General features: G+C 35.7%; 1 protein-coding gene across 1 annotated transcript in view; it reads right to left on the reverse strand.

Moving 5' to 3' along the window:
• Positions 1-14,645: 14,645 nt before the first annotated feature.
• The window catches only part of SAMTOR (S-adenosylmethionine sensor upstream of mTORC1), an 83,304-nt gene continuing 78,064 nt past the window's right edge, over positions 14,646-19,885 (reverse strand). Inside the window, exon 5 of the mRNA XM_058297216.2 lies at positions 14,646-19,533. Within this exon, the coding sequence (XP_058153199.1) occupies positions 18,904-19,533 (630 nt within the window). The 3' untranslated portion in view covers positions 14,646-18,903. The remainder of the gene's footprint in view (positions 19,534-19,885) is intronic.

Genomic DNA, 19,885 nt, shown 5'->3' on the forward strand with positions numbered 1-19,885 from the left:
TACTGCATGGTGATTTGTGCCCATTTCAACCACTTTCAAGTGTACAATTCAGTGGTATGAGTTGCATTCATAATATTGTGCTACCGTCACCACCATCTATTACCCAAGCTTTTTCATCATCCCAAACAGAAACTCAGCACCCATTAAGCAATAGCTCCCTTCTAGTTACCTGTAAGCTGCCTTCTGCCTCCATAAATTAGCTTCTTCTAGGTATTTAATATGAGTAAAGGATGCTTTGATTTTTGCTATAAAAGTAATACAACCATGAGTGCTTGGGCTTATTGTACTTATGCTATATTACACTGCTGATTATCACCTTGGAATAAATTCCTAGATAGGTTAAAGAATACAAACATTTTAAAGCCCTCAGGTCATACTGATGATTTTCTTGCCAGAAGGGATCCATTTTGTGCTCCAAGTATCAGTGAACTATACTTTTTTCTGGCAGCAGAAAGTCTATTATCATTGCTATTATTATTGCTAATTTTCTTTTAACATTTGGAAGATATTTTTGTCTTCTTGTAATCCAAAGATCCTGATGAAAATTCTGATGTTAATTGATTCCCATTTCTCTCTAGAAAATATATTTTTATCTCTCTTAGCTTTTAGGGAATTATCTTTATCTTAAATGTTCTGAAATTCCATTATATTATGTTTGCGTATAGGAAATTCTCTTTTTTTTTAATTTGGCAAAAATCAGTCCTTTTTTACTGAAGGATTATAATTATTCTCAAATTCTGGGAAAATATTGGCCTTTGGTTGTTTCCTTGTATTTCTTTCCTTTCCTTTTCTCTAGTCTCCTATTTGGAACTCCTATATCTAATAATATATTGGAAATGTATCTAGATTTAATATTTCTTTCATATTTTTAACCTCCTTATTTCATTGTACTGTTTTTTGGGATAATTCTTCAGTTTAATTTTATAGTTACTAGTTTACTATTTAGCTTGGATTTGTGGGACTTCTTTTTCCTTTTCCTAAGTCTTCGAGTTTCTTTTTAAAATTTCTGTTTTTGAAATGTCTATTATCTTTTTATGATCTCTTTCTCATTTTAGGGCATTTCTCTCCTTCATCTTTTGGGATATTAAACATACATGTTTTCAGTCCTTCTAAATGTTCATTTTACTCTATTTCATTGGCTTGTAAGTTTTCCCATTTGAACTTGTTTTCTATCATTCAGGATTTTGACTTTCTTCTAGTGCTAGGGATTTCTTGGTTTTCCACAGATGCTTTCTGCTGTGATCTCAGCACCTTCCTGCTTTAGCCTCTTGTGGATTTGGCTTACTGATAACAGTTTTTCTCTAGGTTACTGATATAATTTTTTCTTATTAAAACAGTCCTCACATTTTTCTGGTCCATTGAGAATTCTCCTCTGATTTTCAATGCAATGTATTTATATTAAATTATTTAAAATGTATTTTCTGTATTTCTCTGGACTCAATGAAGGAAGTGAATATTTTTGCATGTGCTTGTTCTGCCTTCTTGAAATTCTGAAATTTTATACTTGAATATTACTTTATAGTAAATGTATTTTATTACATTAAAAATTTTGGCCATCTTGCTAAATTATTTTTTATTATATTTAATAACACTTCTGAAAATAATTATAATTTATTTCCTTTCTATTGTTATGCTTCTTTTCATTTTTTTTTTCTTATTTTTAAATCAATTTTCAAGTGTTGTTTTAAAAAAGTGATTCAACCTTAAGTGAAAGTAGCCTTTCTTGTCATGGTCCTGACTTTAATGGAAAAGCTTCTAGTATTTTCACCAGCAAGTATAATGCTGATGGTTATTTTAAGGGGACTATTTAAAGAAAATATCTTTTAATTCTCATTTAACTCAGAGAAGCTTTTCCTTAGTGTCTTATTTCAGAAATTGGTTTGAATTCCATCAAATTCTTTTTAAGTTTCTTTTAAGATGAGCATATGATTTTCCACCATTGACTCACTGATATATTAATCTGTCATATATATCATCTTTTAATATTAATTTATACTTGCAATTCTGGAATAAATTCTCATTGTTCTTATTTTGAATGAATTATTGAGCCCAATACCTAAGGTCTTATTTTTGATATTTTAAATGTGACATTTGTATAAGATTTTCTTTTCTGTATTATCTTTCTGTTTTTGGTGTAAGTAGAATTTTTTTTAAATAGAATGAATTGGGTAGCTTTCTTTTTTTTCCATTTTCTGCAACAAATTATATGTATGGAAATAATTTTTTCTTGAAGTTTGAAGGAACTCAGTCTAAAACTTTTAGATTTAGAGTTTTGGGGAAGTAATTCTTAATTATTAATACTTTTTCTCTGTGCTCTTCAAATTTTTACTCGTTCTTGACTTTTAGTAACTGATGTTTCCAGAATATTGATTAATCAGGATTCTCTAATTCATCAGATAGTTTGATAAGTGCCTTCTATCACTTCATATTTTTAATTTCTAAATTTCATTTTTGAGAAGATGATTGATATCTCTTATCTATCTGTTCTCTATATACTCTCAAAAATATTTTCTCTCAAGAGCTCCACTGGTCTATTTCCTCTCTTCCTCACTCCTGGACTTAGGTATTCATGACTTATTGTGAGAAAGAGCATGGACTGTGACCAAGGACTGAGTTCTGAAGCCAGACTGCTGAGTTTCAATTCCCTCTGCAGTTCTATGAGTTTCCCCGTCTTGTAAAATGGAAATAGTAATAGTGTTTATCCAGAATTGTGAGAATTAAATGAATTAATATATGTAAAAGTATTTGGAGCAGTGCCTGACAGTTCTCAATTAATGTTAACCATTAACACTTTTACATAGATAATTTAGCCTCTCAGGACTTCTTTCAGTTTTCCCCTTCCCTCATCTTTCGGATAGTTTCTTAATACCCAGAGCTCAGTAGGGGGTCCAGAAACCAAGTTAAGCAGGGGAAGGGGAAAATGCTACAAATAATCATAATGTAAGAGATTTTCTTTTATCTTTGTCACATCTAATTATCAAAAACAAAGACAAAATAATAACTTTTGACTTTTATATGTGCAGCAGTTTGATACTGTTAATGAATTTCTAAAAAAAAGATATTATGTTTGTAAACTGGTCTGTTCCTCTGGGTGTGATAACCTTGATTGTATTAAATTTGAAGGTTTTTCATTTACTTGATTAAATCAAGATTAGGGCTTTGAATTAACCATGTCATTGGGGCTTGACTCAGGGTGAGTCCCTGCCCTCTTGCTGGGCTGATAGAAACACTCACTCACTAAAGAAGACACACAAAAGAAGACACAGTAGAAGAGAGAACTTTGTCAGTTTTGATCCTGGAGCCCTGGGGAAAGATGAGTCATTCACCTAATAGTTTATAGTAGCTGACCTTGTGAAGAGGCCGAGGCAGCTGAGCTGAGGAAGCCCAGAAAAAAAAACTATGTCAGCCTACAGCTGAGCTCAGAAGAAGCTGGGCACATGGAACCTTAAGAGAAAGAATTAAGGAGAGACCAGGCCAGCCATCTTACTTCAACACGTGGCAATGACGTGGGTGAGAAAGTACCTCTTAAGGTACCTTGAGTTGGACTCCTTAGGGACATATAACTGTAAGCTTCTACCCTAAATAAATAGCCTCTATAAAAACCAACTGATTTCTGGTACTTTACATCAGCACCTCTTTGGCTGACTAATTCAACATGTAAGGTTAGCCCAACTTTGGCAAAAATTATTTTTCCTTCAATTTGGTAACAATATTTATGAAAGTTACTTACACTTTTTTAATGTGGATTTATTTGGTCTCATTGCTCATTACATTTCCTCTCATACTACAACACAATTGTATATGGCTTGGTGGCCCCTAAACTGTGGGGGAACTATTTAAATATACACATTTTGAGACTCCACCCAAGACTTACTGACTGATAATTTTTAGGGTTGCTTTCTCAGGCAGGACCTGTGTTCTTTAAAGTTCTCATTCCCAGGAGATTCTGATTAAATGACAGGTTTAGAACCACTGTTCTAGCCAAAAGAGAAATGAAACAGAACTACAAACTCAACACTAGTATGAGGTAGAAGGAGGGTGTTGTCGATGACACCCTCCTCATTTAATTTGGAAGATGTATTCTGGGCCTCAGCCTACATTTCTTACTATATTTTCTGGACTCTGTTTGCTTTGTTTAAAAAACTGGCTCCACTTCCTTCTAAACAGATTTTTCTCTAAAGTCCATTTTGTTCCTCTTTTCCTTTTATGCTTTAGCTAGATCTTGATGTTAACTCTCATTTCTCTGGAGCTGATCCCAAGCCTATACCTCAAGCTCTCCTGAAATCCAGGTCATGTATCAAACAGAATCTCCGAAACTAAACTCTTCCTCTCTCCCTCATTATGTGTTTTTCTACCTGTATCTCTGGCCCCACCTTCCTGTTTCCACTACTTCTACCATAATTCATGCTCATTTCTTTTGAAATGGATGATAGCTTCCCTGCTTCTGATTTGTCCCTTCAGGGCATCCTGGTATCTGATTAATCTTCCTAAAATAGTGTTGTACTACATAATTCTTAAGCTCAAAGTCTTTCAGTGTTTCTATACCGTCTAGAGCTCAAATTCAATAGGTCGATAGCCAAGGTCCTCCAAAGATATGGCCTTTACTACCATTAGACTCTTAATTCCGAGTATATTTCTTCAGTGCCCTGAATGCTGTCAGATGGAAATGTTCCCTAATTAAGCGCTCTCATTTCTTTCTTTCTCTCTTCTCTTTTCCCCTTCCTTTCATCTCATTCCTCTGACTGGAATGCTTTTTTCCTCAGCTTTACTTGCCCAAACCCTAGCTTCTCCTTCAAAGCTCATTTCAAATGTTATCCCCGGACCCTGGTACATTAAAAACTAAATAAATAATAATAATCTTATTGGGATTTTTCTTAAGATTGCAATGGATTATAGATTAAATTGGGAGATTTGACATTTTGCAAATCAATATCGCCCCAAATGACAGACATCTGTGATACTGAGTTTTCCCACCAGGAACCTGCAGTCTATCCACCTATTCAGTCTAAGTTTCTTTAATAAAATTTTAGTATTTTCTTTATGTAGGTCTCAATACTTTTTTTAAAAAAAGATTTATTTTTTATTTATTTTTCTCCTCCCCTCCCCCCCAGTTGTCTGCTCTCTGTGTCCATTTGCTGTGTGTTCTTCTGTGACCGCTTCTATCCTTATCAGTGGCACTGGGAATCTGTTTCTTTTTGTTGTGTTGTCTTGTGTCAGCTCTCCACATGTGTGGTGCCATTCTTGGGCAGGCTGCACTTTCTTTTGCGCTGGGTAGCTCTCCTTACAGGGCGCACTCCTTGCACATGTGGCTCCCCTATGCAGGAGACATCCCTGAGTGGCAGGGCACTCCTTGCGTGAATCAGCACTGCATATGGGCCAGCTCCACACATGTCAAGGAGGCCCGGGGTTTGAACTGTGGACCTCCCATGTGGTAGGCAGACACCCTATCCATTGGGCCAAGTCTGCTTCCTTCAATACTTTTTGATATTCAGCTTATTCCTGAAAAAAAATTTTTTTGCAATAATGAATATGATTTATTTCCATTACATTTGCTAATTGGTTTTTACTGATTTATGATGTTGAACTTTATTAGTTCTAAAGGCTTTTTTTGGTCACTTACATCTTTTAGTTGATGATGACTTCTAAATATAGAGTTTTATCTTTCCAATATTTGTACCTTATTTATTCACCTCATCTTACTAAATTGGATGTCTGTTGGTGCAACATTGAATAGACATGTTGAGATTGGCACTGTTCTTTCTTGTGCTTTAATGAAAGTATTCTAGCGTTTTTTCATTAAATCTGAGGTTTTCTGTAGGCTTTTAGTAGTGTCATATTAAGAAGGCTTTCTTCTATTACTCTGGCTTACAGCTTATATATGAATGGTGCTGAATTTAATGAATGCTGTTTTTTGCATCCAGATGATCATGTGTTTTTTTTTCTCTTTAGTTGGTGAATATTGTGGCTTTACATTTTTACATGCCTGTATTTATCCTAAAGGGAAAAGACCCAATTTGGTAATAATGAATTGTCAATATGTTACTTTTCTTTGCTTTTCTAGTATTTTATTTAGTAGTTTTGCGTTAATAGTTCTAAGTTAGAATGCATTGTGTGGTAGGCAGAATAATGACCTCCCAAAGATTTCTAATTCCCGAAACCTCTGATTATACTACTTTAAATGGCAAAAGGGACTTTGCAGATGTGATTATGGCTTCAGACCCTGAGATAGGGAGATTACCCTGAATTATCCCTGTTGATGCAGTCTAATCATATGAGTCTTTAAAAGGGGAAATTTTTTCCTGGCTGAGGTTAGAGAGGGATGTGGCAATGGAAGAGAGATACAATGTTGAGGCGGTTTTATCTGCTATTGATGTCTTTGAAGACAGAGGAAGGGGCCACCAGCTAAGGGGAGTGGGCAGTATCTAGCTGGAAAAAGCAAGGAAATGGATTCTCCCCTAGAGTCTTCAGTAAGGAACACAAACCTTCAGACGCCTTGATTATATAGCCCACGCCACACTAAATTTGTGTTGAGTGACTAAATTTGTTTTAATTTGTTATGGCAGCAATAGAAAACTAATAGGGCCTATAATTTATTTGTGTGCCATCTAAGTGTGGAATCAGAACTACAACTGAGAATGTTTCCTTCTTTTTCAATGCTTTGGAACAGATTTTGGAAAACCATTCACAGAAGTTTGGTAGAACTCACCTGAAAACAAATGGTTCTCATGCCTTTTTAAAAGAGACATTTAACTACTTTTTCAATTTCTTCTGTGACATCCCTTTTTCTATCTTCTATTATAATTTTCATTATATTTTGTCTTCCCTAGTAAAGTGTAAGCTTCTTAAGGACATAATCTGTCTGACTTTCTTTGGTATCTAACTCATTACCTAAAAGAATGCCTTGCACAATGTAACACAACACTGATTATAGGGATATTGTATTCAACTTTGAATCTTCAGAGTACCTTATATAGTCTTCAGTGCTATGAAACTAATTTCAAAATTATATAATCATTCAGATTAGGTAACTCAGGTAATGTGGTGAGTGAATATGAGATTTGAAGTTAGATAGGCTTGGGTTAAATCCTGACTGTGGTCACTTTTCTACTTCTGTAACTTTAGACAATTACTTAACCTCTCTAAGATTTGCTTTCCTCAGGAGTAAAAGAGTGATGAGTACTTTATAGGCTTATTGAAATGTTTGTAGAGTATTAGCTCAACACCTGATACATACTAGTTGCTAAGTAAATTATAACTGTATAATTTGTTATTAAGTTATTATACAGCAGTGTCAGGGGAAGATCACTGGTGCAGGGTGTCAGTGATGTGGGGATGCATGGGAAGGGGTTTACCTGGGGCATGCCTCTAAGACATATAAATATGTTCAAGTGTTCATGCGACATTGGCTTGGTAGGTGGATATCCACACAATAAATGAAAGAGTATTGAATTCTCATCCTGGGGAATTCTGCTACTTTCTCTAATTGGACAGCAAGAATCCCCTGAGTACAAGGGCAGTGCCTAGTGAAGGAAAGCCCTTGATATTGATAATTGTGCTTATGAACCATTTCTTATGAAATTGAAACTTAGCCTATTATATACTGCCTAAGAGTAACCTCCTGAAAACCTTGTTGCTCAAATGTGACCTCTCTTTAAGCCAAACTCAGCATATAAACACATATCCTTTCTCCTAGCATGGGGCATGACTCCCAGGGATGAGACTCCCTGGCATCTGAGGGGTTATTACCAAGCACCAACTAGCAATGTATCTGGAAAAAGACCTTGACCAAAAGGGGGAAATGTAAATACAGATGAGTTTTTATGGCTAAGAGATTTCAAAGTGACCCGGGAGGTCATTCCAGAGGCTACACTTATGCAGGATCTCATTGACTGCCATGGTAAACAGTGCCTCAAATAGCAGGGCTCCTGAGGGATCTAGCGATATCCAGAAACTATAAATAAGGTAGACAGCTCAGGAATTCTGCACTCTGTCAGTGGGCCTTAATTTGGAATTTATGGTCCCAGTGTTAACATGTGTGTTCTCTGCACATGACATTTCTGCCCCTTTTATTTGAACCTATAATTAGCACTATACTTGATAAATATATGTCCCAGAGACTTAAATCTTTGGTCTGTCCATGTGCCAGTTGAGCCCTGAATTTCAGCAGAGTTGCAACACCTACTCTCCAGTTCATTGGACTCATCCAGAACAACTAACAAGGAGTTGATGATGGACAGTGCCCATCCCAAGGAACAGAGTGTGTTTGCAATTGCAAGCAAGATAGCTCCATCCATCTTCTCCATGAGACCTAAGCCCCCTCTCAATTAGGAGCAGGGTGGGCATTACCATCCTCAAGATTGGGGAATGAACAATGGACTAAAGTAGACTTATTATTATTCTACTATTGACTTATTATTTTAGCAATGATAGTACAATGACTATTTTTTCTTTCTTTTTTGCAATGATTATTGTAAGGACTTTATTTAGAGCTGAATGGTATTTTTAAAAAATATTTTTTTTTGTTGCCCCTATTGTTATTTTGTAAGCTGTTGTTAGGCCAAAAGGGGATACCAAGTCTCCCGTCTGTTCTTGTGTACAAGGCCACTATTAGGCCATAAATAACTTTAGTCAGTGGCTACAGGACAAGTACTCTCCCTGGGTTAGGCTGCATTTGAATACCTTGGAAAATGATAAAAGCAACATTAGGTGTGCTTTAGTACAGCTGGAGAAGTCAGTACTTTAGAAACTGTAGTATATTTCAAGGGTTTTCTTTCTACTAATATTGTATTATCCCTCATCCATTCCTACTTGCAAATAAAATTGATTTTCCTAATTCATATTAAGTTCCATCCTTTATATTCACGAAGCCTCCTTTAGGCTTAATAATTAGATAGTAGTATCAAAAATACTGAAAAAGTGGTTTCCTGCCTCTATGAATTTATATTTTAAAGAAATAAGACAATCTTGTTTTGAGATTTTGTTTTGTAGTTTTGACTGAAATCTTGCAGGGTAGGTTGCAGTGAACTGGATATCTTTTACATCATTTTCTGGGAATTCAAAGGGGAGAAAAACTGAAGATAAGAAAACACTGCTTAATGTGCTCAGAATGGTTCTAAGAAATGGCTATCAAAGAGAATTTGAATTGGGTGGTGATAGTGGGGATGAAATGGTCAATGTGTATGGGAAGACAGAAAAGGCACAGGGCTGTTAAAGACAACTTGCTAAAATAAGTAATAGTCTCGTGCGTTATATCCCTACCTTGTGACAAGATTGTGCCTCTTGCTTATGGAAATAATTTTAAACCTATGAATATCCCTGCAAAGCGATTTTTGTGTATTAGGAAACAGGTTCAGGGAAGAAATTTGCCCAAGATCTCATGGCATTTAGTGGTGGAAACTTGTCTGGATGCAAAGCCAGGGGAAAGAAGTTGGAATAATGTATCCTTTACATGGGTTATGAAACTGCTAGAGCACTGCCTCTCTTGTTGGATGTGAAGAGTACAGTTAGCTAAATCTTCCTTTTAAAGATATTAAAGCTAATGAGGATTTACAAACTTAAATTCTTTTATTGGTAGGCTGAGGGAGGCAGGGACCGGGTAGAACTGACAGAACTGTGGTAACAAAGTAGAACCTGAGATTCTGATACAAGAAATTGAAGTGGGCGAGGTAGGCAGAAAGGATAAAAAAAATTATCTGGCTCCACAGCACTTAGGATTGATATAAACTTCATTTTATACTGACCATTTCAGACTTTTACAAAGTATAAATTGAACTATACCTTAATTCTGGGACGATGAAGTAATAAACTAATTAATATAAAGTGGAACCAGACACCGAAAGATTAAAAAACTAAGTACCAGCCATGGTCCTGCATCACCTATTTCATTTTATAAGGCAAAAGCAAGTCATTTGCAAATATTTATCAACCATTTGCTATGTGCAAAGCACTTTTCTAAGCTGAAGATACACAATAGGATAAAGGAGGTCCCTACACATATACATACACAAGCAAAGACAAAGATAAACAGCAGATAATTAGAGCTATGTAGAGACTTTAACAAAGATGATGTGAAGAGAATAACTTTCAATTGTGTGGACTATCACACCTTTGGGGTAACATTTAAAATGAGATCTGATCTGACAAAAAGGAACCAGCCATGCAGATCAAAGGGGGAAAATTCTAGGTAAAGGCACTGACTACTGTAAAAGTGGGAATGGACTTGCCGCTTCCTAGGATCTTACATAGAAGGTAAAGGAGAGAGTGATAAATTAGAGAGGTAGGGAGAGGCAAAATTATTTTTACTTTCCACATTTCAGTAATGATGGGTACTCATATTTAAATAAATTGCATTTAGATTGGTTATGAAGAGTGTGCCAAAAGGGTCAAGAGAACAGATTTGATATGTACCACCATATGATAGTGCAAGAATATGCACCATTCATATTCTGCAATGTTGTTTTTATTCATTGCCTTGAATTAAAGCTAAAGTATTTTTTTTTTAAAAAACTTAACTACATTGTCAACTCCTGAAGAGCAGAGCAGAGTAGAGCAGAGCAGAGCAAAAAAGCCATCTATTCCGTATTGTACCTAATCTGATGTAACAGAGCAGAATTTAAGCTTCAACTAGTGAATCAGTATTGACTGAATGGTGGAAAAGTAGTTAACTTTGCTTTATTTGTTGCCACAGACTGCGTCCCTAACTCAAGCAAGCTATTTCACAAATAGCCCTCAGGCCTAGTAGATCAGTGAAAACTCATCATTATTCAAAAACAATTCCAAGTATATGTCATAATTAATACTATATACTATCTAAAATGATCTGTCACAGATCTGTGCTTGCTCACTTCTGAATTTCTTGCTTCACATTCTGTGAAAGTGAATTAATCTACAGAAACTTTACTATGTACTATATCTACAATGCTATCTTTACTCCAGTGATGTAAAAATACTGATGCTTCCTTACCCTTGAGAAATTTTAGGGAGGAAAACATTTGCTCAATTTATTATAAAGGTCTTTTTTGAACTTTTTTGAGGTATAAAATTGATGGTAGCACTTTAGCATGTATCCAAAGGGAGTCAGCCACAAGTAATACCGAAGAGATGGCTTGTGACATTCTAATTCCCATTCTGTATTTCCTCATTCCAACTGACACCATTCTCCATGCCAACAGGGTTCCCCTACTCAGATACTATTTGTCTCACAAGCTCCAGACCATCACCTTTCCTATCGAAATGTATCATCTTACTTTTAAATCCCCAGGATCCTACTGTTTCCACAGTAATCTGCACTCCAATACTTCAGTGTGCTAATGCTTCAGTGGGGTAAAGAACATAAAGATCCTTTCACAGTTAAGAACTTCGTCCCACTTTCTCTCAGATTTTCTTTATTTTTAAATATTTATTTTATTTCTCACCACCCCCTTTTCCCCCGCCCCACCCCAGTGTCTGTTCTCTGTCATCTATTTGCGGGGTGTTCTTCTTTGTCCACTTCAGCTGTCGTCAGCAGCACAGGAATCTGTGTTTCTTTTTGTTGCGTCATCTTGCTTCGTCAGCTCTCCGTGTGTGCGGCACCATTCCTGGGCAGGCTGCACTTTCTTTCACGCTGGGGGGCTCTCTTTACGGGACGCACTCCTTGTGCGTGGGGTTCCCCTACGTGGGGGACACCCCTGCCTGGCATGGCCCTCCTTGCATGCATCAGCACTGCGCAAGGGCCAGCTCCACACGGGTCAAGGAAGCCCGGGGTTTGAACCGCGGACCTCCCATGTGGTAGGCAGACGCCCTAACCACTGGGCCAAGTCTGCTTCCCGCAGATTATTTTCTAAACATCTTTCAAGCATGCAGGCAGGCTCTTATTTCCAAGGAAAGTATCATCTATGTCTGGCTTGGTAAAAATGTTATCGCTTTTACTAATGATAAGCCCTGTGGCAATTCAGAATCTGTGATTGTTTTTGCTTTGTTCTTCGTATTTTAGCCTGTCCCTAAAAACTCTCATATCCAAACTGAGATGTGTTATAGAACTGGAATTTGAGGGAGAATTAAATGCTGGTTATTTCCATGTTTATATTCTTTCTTCTCTGTAGAAGGCAATGGGTATAGCTAAAGAGTGGCATAAGTTAACTGCAAAAAAGATTTGTAGGTCTAGAAATGTAAATATGGATTCTGTAAGACTCATACAGAATATCTAACTACAAATCATATTCTTCTAGATATCTGATTCCTACACCAGCTCAAAGGGCTAATTACACTACTGAATGATTTATACTTTGTTTTATTGCACTTTGCTTTATTGTTTATTTTTTTATTTTTTACAAATTGAGGGTTTGTGGCAATCCTGCATTGAGCAAGTCTTATTGGTGCCAGTTTTCCAACAGCATATGCTTACTTTGTCTCTGAGTCACATTTTGGTAATTCTCACAATATTTCAAACTTTTTCATTACTATGTTATAGTGATCAGTGATGTCTGATGTTACTTTTGTAATTGTTTTGGGGTGCCACAAACCATGTCCATGGAAGACAGCAAACTTAATTGATAAATGTGTTCTGTTTCACCAATGGGCCGTCCCCATTTCTCTCCTCTCCTTGGGTCTCCCTATTCCCTGACACACAATATTGAAATTAGGACAATTAATAAACTTGCAATGATCTTTAAGTGTTCAAGTAAAAGGAAGAGTTGCATACTTCTCACTTTAAATTAAAAGACAGAAATTATTAAGCTTATTTAGGAAGGCATGTCAAAAGCTGAGGCAGGCCTCTTGTGCTAAAGAGCTAGCCAAGTTGTGACTACAAAGTAAAGGTTTGTGAAGGAAATTAAAAAGTGCAATTCCAGTGAACACATAAGTAGTAAAACCAATCACAACATTCCCTTAAGCCAAAGCCTAATCCAGAACAAGGCTTTAACTCTCTTCAATTCTGTGAAGGCTGAGATAGGCAAGGAAGCTGTAGAATCATGAGGCTTAAGGAAAGAAGTGATCTCTGATATAAAAGTAAAAGGTGAAGCAGTGTTGATGTAGAAGCTGTAGCAAGTTATCCTAAGATCACTGAAGAAGGTGGCTATATTAAACAGATTTTCAATGCAGATGGAACAGCTTTCTATTGGAAGATGCCATCTAAGACTTTCATATTTAGAGAAATCAATGCCTGGCTTCAAAGCTTCACAGGACAGGCTGACTCTTGTTATGGGCTATTGCTGCTGCTGATTTTAAATTAAAGCCAGGCAGCGGATTTGGCCCCGTGGTTAGGGCATCCGTCTATCACATGGGAGGTCCGCGGTTCAAACCCTGGCCCTCCTTGACCTGTGTGGAGCTGGCCCATGTGCAGTGCTGATGTGCGCAAGGAGTGCCCTGCCACGCAGGGGTGTCCCCCGTGTAAGGGAACCCCACGTGCAAGGAGTTCGCCCCATAAGGAGAGCCCTCCAGAGTGAAAGTGCAGCCTGCCCAGGAATGGCGCCGCACACACGGAGAGCTGACACAAGATGACGCAATGAAAAGAAAGATTCCTGTGCTGCTGACAACAGAAGTGGACAAAGCAGACCCAGCAAATAGAGAACAGACAACTGGGACCGGGTAGGACGGGGGGAGCCAATGCTGAAAATTCAAGGCCCTTAAGACATACACTAAATCTACTCTATGTTCTATGAATAGAACAAAGCCTGGATGGCAGCACATTTGCTTATGACATAGTTTACTGAATATTTTAAGACCGGTATTGAGAACTTCAGCTCAGGAAAAAAAAATTCCTTTCAAAATATTACTGCTCACTGATAATGCACCTGGCCACCCAAGCATTCTGATGGAGATGTACAAGACTGTCATTTTCATGCCTGTTAACACATCAAATTCTGCAGCCCATGCATCAAGGAGTCATTTTGACTTTAAAATCTTATTGAAGAATACATTTCATAAGGCTATAGCCATGGTGATTCCACTGAAGGATCTGGGCAAAGTCAATTGAAAACCTTCAGGAAAGGATTCACCATTCTAGATATCATTAAGAACATTCATGATTCATGAGAGGATGTAAAAATATCAATATTAATAGAGTTTGAAAGAAGTTGATTCAAACTCTCGTGGATAACTTTGAGGGGTTAAAGACCTCAGTAGAGGCAATAACTGCAGATGTGGTGGAAATAGCAAGAGAACTAGAATTAGAAGTGGAGCCTGATGATGTGACTGAATCGTCAGAATCTCATGGTAAAACTTTAATGAAGAGTTGCTTATGGATGAAACTCTTTTCTTGATGCAAGTGTTTTCTTGAGATAGAATCTACTCCTGGTGAAGAAGCTACGAATACTGTTAAAATGACAACAAATGATTTAGAATATTACATAAGCTTAGTTGATAAAACAGCATTAGGGATTGAGAAGGCTGATTCCAATTCTGAAAGAATTTCTACTGTGGGTAAAATGCTATCAAACAGCACCACATGCTACAGAGAAATCTTTCATGAAACGAAGAATCAATTGGTGTGGCAAACCTAATTTTTGTCTTATTATCAGAAATTGCCACAGCCACCCAACCTTCAGCAACCACCACCTTGATCAGCAACCATCAATATCATGGCAAAGACCCTCCATGACTGCAAAGATTATGACTCACTGAAAGCTCAGATGATGGTTAGCACTTTGTAGCAATAAAGTACTTCTAAATTATGGTATGTACAATTTTATTTAGGAGAAAGGAAAGAGTAACTTTTATTATTTTTGTGGTATCATAGGCAGCATTTTGAACAGAAAAAGGACAGTAGGTAAAAACTGAGGGAATTTGAACAGATTGTTTTTAAAGCATTCCAAGAGATTCTAATGTTTTACTCAGTGTTAAGAACAGAAGAATTATATGAATGTAATGGTTACTCATAAAGAAGTGGAAAACATCAGTATTTCATTAACCATAGAAGGGAACCAGAGACAGATTGATTTACTTGTGAAAGCCTAACAAACCCTCATATAACAGGTATGTACATTTTGTACATAATGTTATTGCACACTTAATTACAGTATAGTGTAAACGTAACTTTTACATGCAATAGGAAACCAAAAAATTAATGTCACTCACTTTACTGTGATATTCATGTTATTGCGGTAGTCTGGAACTGAAACTGCAATATCTCCAAGGTATGCCTATACTAGGTTTTGACTGCTTTCAGTACACATGACATATATACAACAAATGATGCAAATATATTTTCCTGGTTTTTCTTCCATTAGTCTCAAACAGGACTGGACCTAAGAAGTACTATTTAAACACTGTTTTGCCTTTTGAGCAATGCACTCTACTATTTTTAAGATTTTCATATGGACTTTCTAATCCAACAAGACTAACAAATTTATATTTGTTGTACAGCTTTCTAATTATTAAGGATAAATGCAAGAAACATTTCTGCAGTCGATACCTACAGCCTAGATCTTACTAGATATTTTACTTTAATTTAAAAAAACCATAGAAATAGGTGCTACCTTTGATACAACTGCTGGGCTCAGTCTGAGATGTGAAAATCTTTGATACACAAGAGTTCTCAATCATTTTTGATTAGTAATGAGTACTGACATTAATAAGGAGTGTTTTATATTATTGCAAGAAGCTGAACAGGTAGCTGGTAATTTAGCAAAGTGTAATGGCTGAAAATAAAATTCAAAATAATTCACCTTTTACATTTTGAGAACAATACATCTCTCTTATCCACAATGTGTTAGTAATTTGCTAAATATTTTTTTAAGTTTAAAGCTTTTTAGGCTTTGTCCTGTTTTAGGGAAACAAATTAAGGGATTTAATCAAGCACAAAGCCAAGGATCAGTAGGCAATTTAATTCCTAGAGACATGAATTAACTATATCAAGAATGCCTGTCTTCTCCATTTAGATCATAAATTCCACAGAAACTGGGAACTGTGATCATCCCGATCCCTGCTGTTTCCCCAGCATATTGCAGAACACAGAATTCAAACATTTGTTCAATGAATAAAAAACTTTCACATAATGAGAGAGCCATTTGCTGCTCTAAAAGAAATGACATACTTAACTAAATTATTTCTGATACAACTAACTTTCAGATGCAGAGAAGTATGTCATGGCTGACTTACAATGAACTAGAATTTATGCTGTGGTCTGGGTTCTGCCATAAAAAGCATAACAATTCATAGCAACTGGGATGTCACTTGAAATCTCCAGACCTTAATGACTGAATTTATGAAATTAGGGATTTGACTAGATGAAACCCAGTTAAAAAACTCTAAAATTCATTCAACTTCAAAATTGCTTGTCAATTCTGAAATCACTTAGTGAGATATGCCAAAGACCACAAAATATTCACTTTACAAGCAATAGACAAAGATTAGAAAATTTAAAATTTTTAATAAATGTGCTTTGTTCACAAAATGTGAAAAAATACAACAAACACAAATATACATTTTCTGGTATGTGACCTCCCACCACTTGGCAACTGGTATAAACCACTTGATCTAGTCATGATCCTGAAGAATCCAACTAAATGATAATCATTTGATTCTGAAACTCCAAATTCTATTGGCAAATCCTGCCGTGAATGGAACAGGAGGCCCCTTAACTTCTTTATATCCAAATTAAGTCATTCTTAAGAGTACCTATGCAGTGTTAGAAGACCCTATTAACGTCTCATGTCATTACATATATAATCTGGCACGATGCCACACAACTGCTTATATTTCAACTCTTATAGACTGAATTGGCTTTGGTGGAATATGCATTGGTTTAAATCCCATGCCAAGGTAATTTGAATAAGCTGAATTTACAGTAACAAATGATATTTATAAATTCAAACAAATTTATATTAAGTGGAAGTAGGCTTTATAAAGAGATTTTTCTTTAAAGTACTGTTTAAAATACATCATGCATACTTTGGAGCATAAGCAGACTCAACATCTGTAAACAATCAGAAGAATTTATAGCACCAACATTTTAGTTGTAACACAAAGGCTGACTCCAAGGTCATACTTATACTAGGCTCTCAAAATCACTGTTTTCATTTATTTTCAAAGCACTTTCATTTGGTATATTGTTTTCTTTGTTAAGGTTGCATTTAGCCAATCAAAAAAAAATAAACAGTATGGTAAGAGAGTTACTACTAAAACACAGTTCTGTGTAATCCTGAACATAGTGCCTTTTTTCTTTTGGGGAAGCTGCAACACATGATCCTGTAGTACTTAACTGGAAAGAAAGTCAATCCTGATTATTAAGGAATCTTATGCTATTGAAAGTAAATGAAAAATTTCAAGTTGCTTCTGGCACATTTGAGCAATCAATATTTACTACATTTAGTCGAATGACTTTTTAGGTTAATTAAAATCTTGGTACTTGTGTCAATTTGGCATATGAAATTTATTCTGAAATATTCTGTACACACACTCAACTGTTTATATCTTAAAGGATAAATTTTGTATTTCTAAATAAAGTTTGATATTCAAAGTTAACTACAGCAATTCACAATAAGCACAAAAACATCAGTTTTACAAGAGTAAAGAAGTGCAGTTTATGAAATTTAGGATCAACTATTGAAAATCCAAGTTTCCTTTAAACATACAAACACGCACACACACACAAACCATGAAATCCGAAACTGTGATATTTCAGTGCAAAAACCTCAGTATGAGGTAATTTTAATGTAATAACCACTTGAAAAAAAAATCCACACAGTGGCACTCTTAAAAATGATAGTTTACATGACAATTGCTGGCTACAAGACAATGTGGACTCAATGTTTTTTAGCTATTTAAACTAATCTTGTCTTGTTTGGACATGTATTTCTCCTTAATCATTTGCTTCTGATTCAGAAACATGGAAAGGCATTTATCAATGCGGAAAGGGAAAATTCCCACAGCCAACTAATGATTTATATATTCAAAGAAAATTTTCTGCTAGAATGTAGATAGAAATTAGAATATTGAAAGGCTAAAACCATTTTATAAGATTACCAACAGAGGGTTAAAACTTGTTTTTATATAATTCCAGACTTGTAGTGCAGCACCTCCTTAACAGAAAGGTGAGGACCCTATCAAAGTTGGTCCAAATAGAACATAAGCTCTTTTACAAGTGCAAACCTTTTCACAAAGGTATTTTAGGTCTGTATTGAGTTCTATATTGTTCTTTGCTTAAATAGAAATTTTTGAAATTAAACCTAAATTTAAAAAAAAGGAAATGTGAACTCTAACAGATAAATATACTTAACACCAAGGCCAAAATCAACATGAAAGTTATGAAACTACTACTTTGGTAGTGGTGTTTACTGAACTGTGCTAATAAAATCAGAATACATACTTTGGGGGTAACTGTTTCCCCAATGTCTGATGCTGCCAAATGAGCTCTTTATAGAAAAAAGAAAAGAATTATCACCATTTCCAAAAAGTTCAGGAAATATTGGATCATCAGACAGAAATGAATAGAAAATGGCTTTCATTAGTTAGACAAATGAAAAAATAAGTGCATCACCAAACAACTAAACCACTCTATCTCTGTATTACGTTTAACTTGTGAATCATCAAAGTGCAATCTACAGCTTTCTACATATCTTAAAGTTTCCCATTGCAATGGTTAAAGTCAACATTGAAGAGTTGAAGAAAAGGAAAACACAAAGCAAATTATGCTTCATTTTTCACACAGTACTGAAGAGAAAAAGGTACCTTTCTATGATCTTAGTGCTAAATGCTAAATTAAGTTGTTTCTGCTATGACAGGTGTTACTCTGCATGAAACTTTAAGCTTTCTATATAAGAATAAAATTTAAAATCCAGAAGTAGAAAAAAATAGCAACTCTGTAAACCTTTGCAATTCTTCTCTGCAAACTAGGTTTTAAGTACGGAGCTCATGTTAGTATTTCCGATTAGTCTAAGCAATTAGTTTGGGAGCCTGGACAGAAAGGAAGGACCTTTTGTTGTTATATTAACTTAAAAGTAATATAGGATCCTCTAGCTCATAGAAAGGAATAGAGCTAGCTTGACTTTCTCCAGAATCTGAGTCATATGGAGCATCGGGGAGTTCTGTGAAACCATATGCTAGCTGTTCATCTTCCATATCTGATCGAACATAGCAGGAAGGGTTAGAATATTCCTCATCTTCTATACTGTTGAAATCTTGAGGAATATATAACATTCCTGGGTAGTTCCTACTAACTAAGTCACTTGTGGTTTTAAGGGAGATTTTCCTAAATGCCATCAGATGCATATGTGAAAATTTTGAATACTTGAAACGCTTAAAGCCCAGGGACTCTATAGCAATCTTCCAGCTTTTCATCATCATAGCATGACGGTTCTGATGGGAGGAATCAGGCGTGATGATAAGTAATAAACCATTCAATACTAACAATTCATGGGCTTTCTTGCAACAAATCCATCGCTGGTAAGGTGATGGAAAATAAGAAAGAAGGAGAGAGAAAACAACCACATGGAAAAGCTCTCCAGGAAGAGAATCAATAGGGTTTTTCAGTTGCTTCAAAAAGGCATCTATAGCATCCTGTGCAAGCTGGAGTGGTTGCTGAAGCTGCAAGTTCAGGAAATCACACTTATAAACACTCTAAAAAAAGGGAAAAACAAAGCATTTTAGGAACTTCAAGATTACTTCCAATTTATTAAATACATATTACAGATTATTTCACAACATTTTCACATAATTCCAATTTAGATTATGCATCTTACCCTTTTAAATTGTTTACACAGACTTACTCAACCAAAAGTTTTACTCACAAAAATCTCAAAGAGCAATGAACACCAGAAAATTTATCTTCATCATTAAGATAATATATATATTTCTTCCCACAATTTGAAATTAGAAAATATTTTAAGCATATCTTTTTAAAAAATTATAAGGGTTTATTTGAAATTTAATTTGGCATTTACAGGAATGATAGTTATTTAGAAACTCAGTC

This window comes from Dasypus novemcinctus, chromosome 5 (genome assembly GCF_030445035.2).
Source record: "Dasypus novemcinctus isolate mDasNov1 chromosome 5, mDasNov1.1.hap2, whole genome shotgun sequence".
NCBI lineage: Eukaryota > Metazoa > Chordata > Mammalia > Cingulata > Dasypodidae > Dasypus > Dasypus novemcinctus.